Source organism: Rhynchophorus ferrugineus, unplaced genomic scaffold (genome assembly GCF_030347505.1).
Source record: "Rhynchophorus ferrugineus isolate W39M unplaced genomic scaffold, kcgeb_rfMv2 rfM9, whole genome shotgun sequence".
Taxonomy (NCBI): domain Eukaryota; kingdom Metazoa; phylum Arthropoda; class Insecta; order Coleoptera; family Curculionidae; genus Rhynchophorus; species Rhynchophorus ferrugineus.
In genome coordinates this window covers 19,419,960-19,434,752 of record NW_027472588.1, presented here as the reverse complement: position 1 = coordinate 19,434,752, position 14,793 = coordinate 19,419,960, and the positions used below count along the sequence as shown (strand labels likewise).

General features: G+C 31.9%; 1 protein-coding gene across 1 annotated transcript in view; it reads left to right on the top strand.

The window, feature by feature from the left end:
• Positions 1-7,468: 7,468 nt before the first annotated feature.
• LOC143202315 (uncharacterized) overlaps positions 7,469-14,793 on the top strand; it is a 38,191-nt gene continuing 30,866 nt past the window's right edge. The window contains exon 1 of the mRNA XM_076413768.1: positions 7,469-7,789. Within this exon, the coding sequence (XP_076269883.1) occupies positions 7,735-7,789 (55 nt within the window). The 5' untranslated portion in view covers positions 7,469-7,734. The remainder of the gene's footprint in view (positions 7,790-14,793) is intronic.

Genomic DNA, 14,793 nt, shown 5'->3' with positions numbered 1-14,793 from the left:
TAAGTTTTAAAAAGTTTCTTTTTAAATTTTTGAAGTCGGTTGATATATATATATATATATATATATATATATATATGTATATATATATATATATATATATATATATATATATATATATATGTATATATATATATATATATATATATATATATATATATATATATATATATATATATATATATATATATATATATATATATATATATATATATATAAATAGCGACAATTCGATTTTGCAATTGTTCATTGCAAAAGGAATTATGAGACTCTTGATAATGATAATAGGAGGGACTATCCCAGATATAAGACCCATGAAACATTTAAAGGAATATTTGGCAAGAGAATTAAATATTGCTGGAGATCGTCCAGTGGTCGAAATTGGAGTACAATTTATTAAGTTAATTGTGTTTCTCTCACAACAGAGTAGTAACTTAAGGTAGTACTTAAATATAAGGAAATCAAAATAACTTATATGTTATTAAAACTTGTTCTTAAAATATTTGCAGCACAAGATCAGTAGTATATTTAATGTATAACATTAATTAAAATAATAAATATATATTTATTGAAACCTATTAAAATAACTATCTCAAGAACTAACACACTTTATCATTTTCAAAAGGCATTTAATTAAATCTAATTTCTAATAAGTTTCAATAATCAACAAAGTTTATTTTCAAAAATGTAACAACTTTAGAGCATCAAATATAAGTATACATGATCTTTCCTTACTTTTAATTTACAAACATAAATATGAAAGAAGTCAAAGAAGTCAAATGAAATAATCGATAATAAATGAAGTAATAAATGTTTGTATATTAAAACAGATAATATATAAATAAAACAATTTTGAAATTAATATTTTACTTTAACATGTATATTAAAATAATAACGATCAAAATTAGGTAATCGATTTGTTACAATTTAGAAATGTATATTAATAACTTAGGTCTAGAAAGTAAATAATCAAAATTAATGATACAAAAAAATTATATATCTTATTACATTAATCATTAAATAACTTAATATTTATCAATGCTTTAAAATGCTTACAAATTTACTGTTAATAACTCAAAATTTCCTCGATTTGTCCTCTGTGCTCCATCTGTGTAAATTATGTAATTAGTTGTATTTTAACGACTGCATATTTTTATCACTTCATTTATGTATTCATATAGTCCTTACCTTTTATCCATATATTTTAGGTGATATATTCACCTAAAATATATATTGCAAAAATAATAAATACACAAAACTAATTAAAAGAATAATTTCTTTACCCTAAATTTTAAATAAAATTAGATCGTTCTTTGTTTCTTTATTCTACTTTTCGATACCCCCTTTGCTAATAGCTTCTCTTTAATTTGCCGTCCATGGCTTTCGTTTATCTACTGCTTTCTACTTTTTCCGACGTGGGAACTAACAACTCTCCAACAAATGAGGAATTAAATTTCAGCAAAACAATTTTATAATTAATATTCTTTCAGTTATTTATTAAGAAATGCCTTTACTGAAGAAAGCATGGATAAATCAGAAATTAATACCACTAAAATTTACAGAAAATTCTTAATAATCTTTAGAATTCCCTCTAATACAATGATATATTATGTTCTTAAAACCATATCAATTTTTATTAATCCTTATGCAAGAAAAAATTTTCTTATTTGTTCTCTGTGTCAGATCAGCCAACATTCTAATTATCTTGTAAACAAAGAGGTTAGATTGGTATAAAATACTTGCGTATGACGGATATTTTTTACCGCTGTGTATACCTTGCGATGAAATGAACAAATTAATTTATTCGCCTGCCGGCATTTTGCAATAGAACCTTGCCAGATTTTGATCTTAAAAATTACGTGTCCGTAGTTGATTTACGTACAATAGAAAATACGAATAATTTACCGTATAAGAGTTGTAGCTGCCGGAGCGTCCGCAAGAACATAATATATTTGCTTATATCACAAATATCAATCAAATTATTTGCACCGATCTAAGGGCTATTCCTGGTTGTTTGATTTGGGCGTATTTTATTTTATTGGAATTTGTTTATTTGTAGCACATATTACACAAAAAATTTAAGCCTAATTGTTCCTCGATATAATTTTTAACTGTGCCAAATTTCAATCTTCCAGGTGCCTCCGTTTTCCTTTCCAATAAGGGTGGCAAAATGTTCGTTAAGCCGATTAATATATAAAAAAAGATGTGGAATCTGTTACGGGATTATTATTTTTACTCCAACTAATAGCGGGAACATATCAAAATTATGTAAACCTTAAAACATTTATTGAATAATTTCATACGCAATTTAATACAATGTATAAAAGTTTTTCACAATGCTGTAAAAGGGTTACTTTTGTACAACCGATACTATTTTTAAAAGAAATATTAGGCAATTTCACGTATTCGATCATTTTTTCAGTTTAAAAAGGTATTTGTTGAGAAAAAATGGTACAATATTTAATAACCAAAATATTTCCTAAAACGTTTTCCCTTGTTTCTCATTTTTCCCATAGTAATATGGCGATAATGGCGTGTCGAAAACACATTACTTCAATATTTTGAAACTATGTGCATGCTAAGCCATGCTGCCTGAATAAGTGGTAATTATAAAGCGTTATACTAATAAGATCATAAGCGTCTGATGCTGCATATCCTAATGTGTATCCTTAACAACTTCTATAACATGTGGCCGAGAATTGTCATGCAAGGGTCTGACTGGTCTTTGCAACAATACGTAATAAAATTTCATCAATTGGCACCGGTAGGCATATACAGTGATATTTTTAACTTAACTTGGACTCAAACTTTTAATGTTTGGGATTGTCGAATTAGATAAATTTTATCGCGAGTCAGTTTTTTTTATCTTGTGGTAGCCATTCTCCCTCCTTTTAGATCTTACTGAAAGCTTGAAAATGTTTGAAAGCAGTTGGTAAATCCTAATCAAGTGCTAAGCTCTTAAAATGCTGTGAGTCTTAGATTTAGTTATATTGAAAATGAATTACAATTCATTAGTGTAGCATGCCATTCTTTGTGATTGACATGAAAATTGCCACTTATTATTGTTGCAATCTAAATCGGCAATTGGCATCACCATAAGCTTCCAAAAATGTTTAATTTCCTTTGGCAGCAAATTTCTTCAAGGCAGATAACAATAAGCAATTCATTTCTTCTCTATAAACTGTGTAGCGATCTTGAGGCATGTCGAATTTTACATCGCGGAATAACGGTCTACAAAATACCCAGAAATATAATCCCAGATGTTGAACACGGGCGGGGTGCTAGCAGTGCCAACTAGCACCCGACAACGAATAACTGGCGGCAACCCCTAGACGTTTATCTGGGATGTTATTGGAGGGTATTTCGATTTATTCAGTGCTCAACCCTCGTTAGGTTTAGACGTGCCATCATCGACTGCCCAAGCCTCGTCTCCAGGTAACACCGCTGCCATCCATTTTATTATTTGCATTTTTCAATTTTTTTATATAGCCAATAAATAACGGTCACATAATATAAACATCACTGTTTCATTTCGTTTTACCTCCATTCACCGAGCCACATCATTTACCCTAAAGTGGTGACCCCGACGTGATCTTTCGCAAAATTGGGTTTGGACTCGTGAATGGAGGGTACGTGCAACATGGTGTATTTTACGTGGCCGTTATATTTTTTGTTTCAAAATTTTAAGTATTTTTAATTCGATTCGTTTTCAATTTTACCTTCAAGATTCATTTTCATTTTATTCCTATTCATTTCATTATTTCCAATTAATTTTTGTCAAAATTTTCTTTTACAATCTTTTGAACTCATAGATATTTTTACATCACTGCTTAATCATCAGCGTCTCGGCTAAACATTTCTTTCGGCGCTATGTTTAACTAATAATGTCTTCCTTCGCTCGCCGTCTCCGTCATAATGGCAGACATTTTGATTTGAAAGGCTTTGGGCAGTTTTTGTCGGATACCGTCGTTATTTATTTTTTGCTGAATTACCGTAACGTATGTGACTACGGATTAGTCACAGAGCACTTCCAGAAGCTAGGTATCGATTGCAGCCACCGTAGACTTGTGATGTCTTCGCCGAGGTACCAGAATTGCCAACGTCTCGTCGTCGAAGAAAATAAGCTACCACGTCGTCGAACAATCGATCCTCCCACAGCGTCCATTACGGGAGCCCTGTCTGAAAAATAGCTTATTCTCAACGTCGTCGATGGGCCACATTCAAGTGCCAAAGCGACGATGAAGCAATGGTATCTGTAGCACCGGAAGATTTCAACAGCCGTACCAGTTCGCAACCGTACCAACCACAACCGTTTCGAACTATCATATTTTACAAAGCCCTTTTTTATGCAGCACATTTTCCTTGGTATATAATTTTTTTTGTATTTGATATTTTTTCATATATTTTCGTATTTTTGTTGCTTGGAGTAATTGTATGTAAAATTCTGGCAGGGGAGTATTGTAGCGACCTTGAGGCATGTCGATTTTACATCGTGGAATAACGGTCTACAAAATACCCAGAAATATAATCCCAGACGTTGAACATGGGCGGCGTGCCAGCAGCGCCAACTAGAACCCGATAAGTTCGAGCGATCAGATATCATAGGCACATAGCAGAATTCATGTTGATAACTAATAATAATTCAAATAATTAGTTTACTTTTTGCAGAAATTAAATGCATTTTATATGTTACAAACACAAAAATGTATTAACCTATCATTAACTTATTGTTATGCTAAAATAACTAATAGGAAATCAAAATAGGGACTATCTTGAAATAAATTTTGACATTCATTTAATATTAAGATAAAGCAATGTATAGTAGTTGAGATTACAATTTTAAATATCAATATATTTTAACATAAGTGTTCATTATTACCATCATCATCGTTACGTTGTCATTAACCAATCTGCCATTGTTGGTGTCGCGAGATTTCGATAATTTTTGAGCTTTTGTAGTGACCTTGGATTTTGTTAGCCTTTTATTTAACCGACTTCAGAAAAGGAGGAGGTTCTATGTTCGGATGAATATATATATATATATATATATATATATATATATATATATATATATATATATATATATGTATATATATATATATATTAATGCATTTTATTGCATGGTTTGATTTTGTTTTTTTTAAGTAAAAATTCTTTTTTTATTCGAAAAAGTGCACTTTCGAGGTGACCCCATTGGGTATACTCAAACTTCAAAGGCACGTACAATTTTTTAATATATTTTTGGTTTAAAATAATCAGATATTTGTATATAATGTTATCGCTGACTGATGTGACGAAAAATCCGAAGTAGTTCAGTGTATTAGTCAGTCAGTTTGCGTTTTGGGCACTAACTATCATATAGGACGTCGTAGAAACACTGTAGGCAACTGTTTCTATGGTGTAATTGTTAAAGCGTTTGAACACACACACAGAGGTTGTCGATTCGATTCCCATCAGGGCAGAAACTTTATTTTTCTAGTGTGATTGGAACATTTGTCAAATAATCTAGGCTGAGTAACGGATCCCAGGGCTTGAAACATTCTTTATTTTCAATTATTATTTCTTTATTTCTATTTTTTCTTATACGGGCTGCACCTTTACTTGGCCTATCTATTTTAATATTTAATTAAATAACTATGCAATTTTTTGGGTAAATATCTACCACTAAAAAGAGAACAAAAATATTTTTAACAGAAATATTGAACCGACTTCAAAAAATAAATAAGGAACTCACTAAAAAGTAAAAAATAATCAAACTTTGATTTTTAACACAAAAAAAATGTTTTAATATAAAATATGTAGATTGTTTCTTTATTCCTATTTTTCCTAATACCGACTGCACCTTTACTTGGCGTACCTATTGTAATATTAATGTAAAAAATTATCAAACTTAGATTTTTAACACAACGTTTTAATATAAAATATGTACATAATAATCGTTGTAATAACAAAATAAAAATAAGCAAAATACTTATTTAACCTATCTTTATTTGACGAAAGCCGATCTCAAACTTTTAAAGAATTTTCAGACAAAAATCTTATCAGTAGATTAACTCTTTCTGGACCTTTATATGCTATTAGAAAATTTCAAACGGACCTAAAATGGCTAACATGAGATTTAACTGAATATTTTTCATCAGTTTCAACATTCCTGTTTTATTGCTTGATTTTTCTGGGGCTTATTATTACTGGCGATAAAAAGTGTATTAACAAATATGTATTAGCTTATTATGAGCGTATTTATATTTTAAAATAACTAATCGGAAATCAAAATAGGGACTATCTTTGAGTAAATTGTGAATTTAAAAAGTGATTCTAGATAAAAAACACTTAATTTAAAATTAGAATAAAGGAAAAAGTAGTAGTTGAGAGTACAATTTTAAATGTATATAATATATTTCAATATTAATTCATTGTTACTATCATCATAGTTACGTTATCATCAACCAATATACCATTGTGGGTGTAGTAGCATTTCGATAATTTTTGAGCTTCTGTAGCCACTATAGATGATCGACCCCAGCTATTCCGTCGCTTTGTATTTTTTGGTCACTCTCTATTATCATTTCTAATGCCGCATTAGGCAGTAGATTCAGTTATGCAGTCGTTAAAAAATTCAAAAGATTAAAATCCAAAAAAATTTTTTTTTTAATTTTAGTTTTTGCCTAAGATCTCGATTAAGTTCTGAATTTTCTGTTAGACACTTGCACGTATTTTGATATCTATTGGTGAAAATGCGATGTATGTGTAATGTAATGTAAACAGCCGTTAACCTAATTATTAAATTCAATGGTTTTGGAATTTCTCTACATAGAATAATAGTTTTCCATTTAGTTTTGTTGAGTTCGTCAGTGTATACAAGGCCTTATTTTGGCTTATTGTGACTGGCGATGAAAAGTGGAACTATTATCGCTAATGTATGAATATTCACCTACATTGTACTAATTTTTCTCATTTAATGCGTTCTTAAAGTGAAAAATTAGACATACTGATAGACATACTTTACTGCACATTCGACAATTGCTTGAGATAATTTTTGTGATTTGGTGCTTGAGCTGTTTGCATGCTTGAAACTTATTTGTCGCTACAATTTTAAATTTAGAGTTGGTGATTTGGATTCTGAAAGGACCGAAAGGGCTACCATTGTGTTGAAAGTTTGCCAAAATACAGTTACAGTCGCCTTGAATGTATAATGTTCAGATCTATAATCAGGTTTGCGCCTTGACATCATACATTAATTATTTAATTAAATAGAATAATTAATAAAAAACACATTGCTTCAAAGAAAATAAAATCACACATCCCGTTGTTGAAAATAGATATTGTTCACATCCATCAATCAATGTTTCAAAAATTTTGATACAGGTATTATAGATTAGCTTTTGTCGCTTACGTATCGCTGAGATAACCAAACAATGGTTTATCTAACGCAAACAAAACTAGAACTTCCAATTAACGATAGAAAATAATTATATCGGAGACACTGCGAATAACGAAAACTTTTCGTATTTTCGGTACACATAGTGTAAAAGCAAACCGAAACAAATCAAAAACAAAATCCCCTTTCATAAAGTGGTTTTTATTCAATAAACACTATAAATCTTATAATAAATAATATATTCGATTGTTTAGTATCGGAACATTTCTGATAATCGAGATTCTGATTAGATATACTTTACCGCGTAACAAATTAGTTATGCTCATGGTGTGTCGTGATAGTGGACATATAGTGACAACATGAAAAAGTTTCTGTGGTTATTGTTATGGTGTTTTCAATACATCTTATCCCAAGGTAAAGGATGCCACTTTTAAGTTCAGTCTTATTAGTATTAAAAATAATTTCTTAAAACTACTTGTTGCTAGATTTATAAAAACTTGTTGAATTAATATAACAATGTAATTCGAACAAGAGTGTAATTCGAAGTTAATAGTTCATACAAAGTAGTTTTTCATTAAAGTTTTTCGAATATGCAAACATTTTTCTTTTTGTCGCAATTATTGTGGGGCCACCCTAGATTATTTAATAAAGTTGTGGCGCACTATTCGTCGCCGATTGAAATAAAAATTTGAGACCATTTTAATATTTCATCTTTCATGATAATATACCTAAAACTTGATATCGATTTGTTACCTTATTGCTATTGCTTTAGGTATTTATATTAGTGAGTAAAACTTTGTTCACGATGATGTTCATATTTAAATCCTTAGTTAAATAATGTTTGTAAATTGTCCGAGATGTAGTTCTATTTTCGCTTATATATAAATTATAGTAAATGGAAAGGGTTTTAAACACATAGGCTATTAATATACCTTAAAAACCATTTTATTTAAGGAAAGATGGGACACTTGTTTGAACGGCGACACGAAGCGACACTGAGGGTATTTACAGACTAGAAAATTGCTTTTTATAACATTTCACTCCTAAATAATCCACCACAGGGATATACGTGATTGTTATTCCACTTGGATAGCTTATATTTGTATATAAATGGTTTTTACACTGCATTGATGCACTGAAATGCGCTATGCAGTGCGTTTCCAAGTTTTGGTGATTCTATATTCCAATAGTTCAAGATTAAGAAACTGACCTATTATAATTCGACTTTGGTGACCGTTCACCCTGAACTCTAGGTTTCAGTTCCAGTAGACTATGTTAATTAACAGCAATTTCAGTCTACCTTTGTTGGCCTTATTCTGTAGCGACCTTGAGGCATGTCGAATTTTACATCGTGGAATAACGGTCTACAAAACACCCAGAAATAGAATCCCAGATGTGGAACACGGGCGGGGTGCTAGCAACGCCAACTAGAACCCGATAACGGATAGTTGGCGGCAACCCCGAGACGTTTATCTGGGATGTTATTGAAGGGTATTTCGATTTATTCAGTGCTCAATCATCGTTAGGTTTAGACGTGCCACCATCGACTGCCCATGCCTCGTCTCCAGGTAACACTGCTGCCATCCGTTTTATCTAATTGTATTTTTCACATTTTTTTATATAGCCAATAAATAATGGACACACATAATGTAAACACCATTGTTTCATTTCGTTTTACCTCCATTCACCGAGCCACATCATTTACCCTAAAGTGGTGACTCCGACGTGATCTTTCGCAAAATTGGGTTTGGACTCGCGAATGGAGGGTACGTGCAACATGGTGTATTTTACGTGGCAGTTTTATTTTTTGTCTCAAAATTTTCACTATTTTTAATTCGATTCGTTTTCTATGTTACCTTCAATATGCCTTTTCATTTTATTTCTATTCCTTTTCAAACTCCTTCTATATTACATTCATTCCAACATTTGTTCCTCATAAAATTTTATTTTAGTGCTGGAACAATAAAGCTTCAATGTCATTTTATTATTTCCAATTCATTTTTTTTTAAATTTTTTGTCAAAATTTTCTTCACAATCTTTTGAAATCATAGATATTTTTACATCACTGCTTAATCATCAGCGTCTGGGCTAAACATTTCTTTCGGCGCTATGTTTAAATCATAATATCTTCCTTCGCTCGTCGACTTCGTCATAATGGCAGACATTTTGATTCGAAAGGCTTTGGGCAGCTTCGACCGGATACCGTCGTTATTTGCTTTTTTCTGAATTACCGTAACGTATGTGACTGCGGATTAGTCATAGAGCAGCTCCAGATGTTAGGTACCCATTGCAGTTACCGTAGACTCGTCATGTCTTCGCCGAGGTACCAGAATTGCTAACGTCTCGTCGTCGAAGAAAATAAGCTAATACATCGTCGAACAATCGATCCTCCCTCAGCGTCGATTAAGGGAGCCCTGCCCGAAAAATAGCTTGTTCTCAACGTCGTCGATGGACCACATTCAAGTGCTAAAGCGACGATGAAGCAACGGTATCTGTAGGACCGGAAGATATCAACAGCCGTACCAGATCGCAACCGTACCAACCAAAACCGTTTCAATTTATCATATTTTTCAAGGCCCTTTTCATGCAGCCCATTTTGTTTGGTATATAATTTTTTTTGTATTTGATATTTTTTCATACATTTTTGTATTTTTGTTGCTTGGAGTAATTGTATGTAAAATTCTGGCAGGGGAGTATTGTAGCGACCTTGGAGCATGTCGAATTTTACATCGTGGAATAACGGTCTACAAAATACCCAGAAATATAATCCCAGATGTTGAACACGGGCGGGGTACCAACAGCGCCAACTAGAACCCGATAACGCATAGCTGGCGGCAACCCCGAGACGTTTATCTGGGATGTTATTGAAGGGTATTTCGATTCAATCAGTGCTCAACCATCGTTAGGTTTAGACGTGCCATCATCGACTGCCCAAGCCTCGTCTCCAGGTAACACCCCTGCCATCCGTTTTATCTAATTGTATTTTTCACATTTTTTTATATAGCCAATAAATAACGGTCACATTATGTAAACACCACTGTTTCATTTCGTTTTACCTCCATTCACCGAGCCACATCATTTACCCTAAAACTCTTTAAACTGTGATGCATGTACTTGAAATTCATGAACTAGAAACGTTCGTCAAAGCTTTAATATGTTTTACTTTAACAGTTTATAGCTAGGGGATCTTTAAGCACTTACAATCAACCTTGGATGACTTTGTAGCTTAAGCTTACTATTGCCCGAACTCCACTTAACTATACCAAATACCTTCTTTTCTTTAGTTTTAGGATTTTTCCTAATATTATTTTAGAATTTTGGTTTGATTTCGGTTCCGAATTTTATCTTTGATTTTTTTCTTTTCTTAGTGTTCTGGTCGATTTATTTTCACTTTCTTTTTTTTGTATCTTTATTCGTATTTGGGCTATTGATGACTGTTTTCGATTTGTTGGCATTTTGCGTCGTGAATGTGACTTGCTTTTTGCAATAGGCTTATATTGATTAAATGAATATACGGCTCGTGAGTATTCAGAATGTTGCAGAGAATCTAAGATGAAATAATTTGTTAGTCCAAATGTTGTTCAATATTGTAAATTGAATCAGTTCGAATTGATTGTTTGTTGGCTTTGTTTATATAAAATTCGATGTTATGATGTCTACAAAGTGGAGAATTTGGTGGTGGGTGATGCACTTCAGCAGCATTCGAAATATTAGGAATGTTAAATGGAATCATTGTTAAATCGGCCATGCAGACGCCATAAATATTTATACACGATATCGTTCACGAGTGAATGCTGGTTAGTGTCTTTTGGATCATGGGAATGATCCAAAAGCGTGGGTATTTTATGTGGTATGGATTGAAGCCAAGAGCCATTGAAGGGCGTTTGGTTATGCGTGAAATGCTGCTTCAATCGAAAAATTTGATGGTGATGAGAAGTCGATCCAACATGATAACCCAAATCCTCTGTATTTCGTGGGATCATCTGCTAAAACCTAATGAAACCATCAATGGGGATCGCTATCGACCACAATTAATGCGCTTTTAATTAGCACTGTGCAAAAAGTGATCGGAGTACGAGCAAAGACATAACAATGTTATTAATCGGCATTGCAATGCTCGACCCCATGTTGCAAAACATTTAAAAACATCCTAGGAACTATTAAAATGGGAAGTGCTATCCTATCTGCCGTTTTCTCCAGACCATACCTCTTTAAATTCCTAGTAGTTTCGATATATGGGTAATGACATCTCTGAGAAGGACTTCACTTCTTATGAAGAAACCAAAAATTCGGTCGGTTTGTGGATAGCCTCAAAAGATGCATTCATTCTTTCGAGATGGAATCCATAAATTGTCTGAAAGATGGGAGAAAAATAGCGATTTTTCTTAATAAAGCTGCAAATTTTTAAAAATCTATAAAATTATTTTATAGGCCCAATGCTAGTGTGTGTAATACAATACAGTGCACATTTAGCCCCTTTTTATTGCCCCCTTACTTGCGTCAACACTTTTTGTAAAATATAAAAATAAAAAAGACAAGAATGTTCTTATACTGAATATGTGAATTCTCATAAAATTTGTATTAGTTTCCCCAGTTCCCTGTCACTTTGTATACTCATATAGATTTATTGTAATGCCTTTGTCATATAAATTAATTTCAAGTAAATAAATAAGCAAACGTTGCAAAAACAATATTGTAGTATAAGTATCTAGGCCCTTTACCGATAATTCTGTCACGCGACAAACTTGCTTATGGGTCAAATGCTATCTAAATACGACAATCTTCGACCGCTTGTGAATTGCACCATCAAAACAATGTTGCGTACACTTGCGAGCTGAGTACGGTTACCCCACATAACTCTACCCACAGCCTTTTGCAAAATTAGTTCATTATTAACAGGTGCAATGGGGAATATTATTTCCTGTATATCCTGGTTTCACCTCACATTTTGTTAACACAAGCTCGCGACACCTAAAGTGTTCCTTTTTGATCTGAAAAATTTCCAAAAGCGAAAATAGTAGCTCTGAAAGGGACTTTGCATATTAGATGGATAAGACAGTTGTGTTTAATATCTCCGTTAAAGGAAAGTGAAGTAAATCAATGTACGGTTGCATTTACATAATTTTTTTATCACTATTCGTACTTTAAGCTAATACATATATTATCCAATAAAACAGTAAACACACGTCATTTAGATTTATGACGTCAAAATGTCGCAATGTTGCCGCATTTAATTTTGACTTAATTTGCAATAACATTGTAATGTAAATAAAATAATGAAACAAAAATGTTATAAAATATAATTAATTTTAGCATTATAGTGCATCCGATGTATATATTATAGGAGGACTACAATTAATTAAATAGCTACGATAATTCGTATGTTCAAGTTGTTTTTTAATATTTATATTGAACTCTTTTCCAAACTTCTTATAGTATCCCTGGAGGCTAAAATTGGAAGATGTTACACTTTGTGACCATGTTGTTCAGCCATCATCTTCTTTCAGGACTATTTCTAAAAAAGTAAATTACGTTACGTTAAAAGGTTGGGATTGAGATCGGATTTTCGAAAACACTATTTAACATGGTATCTTCAAGACTTAATTTATGTTATATAATTTATATTTTATTTTAATTACAGCTTCTGTAATGCCAATTCACTTGTTGGGACCTTTTCTATCACTGTAGTATGGTATGGTTTACTGATGGCTCCTTCTAGTTCTTCAACAACTGCTTTTCAAACCAGAGAAAACACTTGATTGTTTGTGGGTGGTTTCTCCATAGTAATCGCCTTTGGTCTTTCTCTGCATCTGCATCTTCAACTACAATGAGTTACTAAAAAATATTATGATTAACAAAACCTAACCAAATGTTATTCTAACACTTACATTTTCAATCAGAGTAATCACATATGTTAAGCAGCGATTTTAAATTTACTAGAATAAGCTTCAAAACAACATTTGCCAGTTTTCAACCTCTAATAATTATCACTAATGTTTGAATAATTTTGCAGATATTTGACAACTAGACGAATTTTATGAGGCTGATTCAGTTACATGTTAGGACGTATCAGACAGCATTGCCTTTCTTTCTAACTATAGTAAAATTAGAAAGAAAATGTTGTCTGATATTAAAACCAATTTACAAAATGCGATAGAAAATGAATTCGACGTGTTGATAACGTGAGTTCACTATTGTTTCCGATAAACTATTTGTTCAATTGCTGTACCTTTGGTGATCATTTGGATAATAAAATAGATGACGCGATTATGACTGCCAACGGGATATCAAAAGCTTGTTTTGCGTAATAAAAATTTGGAGATGTTTAATTATAGGAAAGTCACAATAAATAGATGGCGTAAAACATTGATTTATTTCATTCACGAGCGATGAATTTCTTCAATTGTTCCATCATGTAGAAAATTACTTTGACAAATTTCGAAGTCATTTTGAAATTTAAAGTACTTTTAACTGAACTTTTAACTACTTTTGAATTACCTTTTAAGTTTTAAAACAACATCAGTTTAGAAATAGTATAGGTCACAATTTTGGCAATTTGGACAAGATGTTTTTCACATGCTTTAACAAGTATATCAAATTATTTTTCTTACCACATCTTAGAGCCTAAAGTTTGCATTTGAAATTGGAAGTAACAGCTGATACAGAATCTACCACATAGATTTGGTGTTCATAACCCAGCATTGTTTTAAAGTCTCAACCGTTTAAGTAATATTTACTTTTTATTTTTTCATGATATGGAATAAAGTGTAATTTTATGAATTATAACATTCCCCATTTTTCTAAATTTTTCTTGCAAGCATTTTGCTTGATGAGTTAAACTGGACACTGCCCCAAATTTTCTTAAACCATTCCCCTATTGCTGTTAAAGACACTATACTATCTGTATTTACTCGGGTGCTGTTATCTGTTTCTTAATTTTTAAGGACACTTAATTTTCGCTTGACCAGTTTAATTTCATTTATCGACAATTTTTTGAGGGTTTCTAAGGCAAAACACTTTACTCCAGTTGCATTCACCATCAATGTTATCTTCGTGAAGTTCAAGCCCATGTTGGTCAAAATCCAGCATAGCATAAGTTCGCCAGTCGTTAAATAATTTGATTGATTGGACGAACCCAAATCAGTATATTTTTTCAAAAAGCTACAAATTGCTCTTTTAAATGATAGACCATTTAATTAATTCACTCCCCATGGCATACTTTATAGTAACGTATTCTACTTGCTTTTTGATAAATAAGGGGATGGACAAAATTATATATTATTTTTTTTTAATAAGTTACTGAGCGTAAGTTGTTTGCTTTTAAAATTGCTGTAATTTTCCAATGGAATGTTATCACATTCCTGTACCTAAACATAACTCAGGGTGTGCTCTAAAATTCCCCACAATCGTTCAATTAT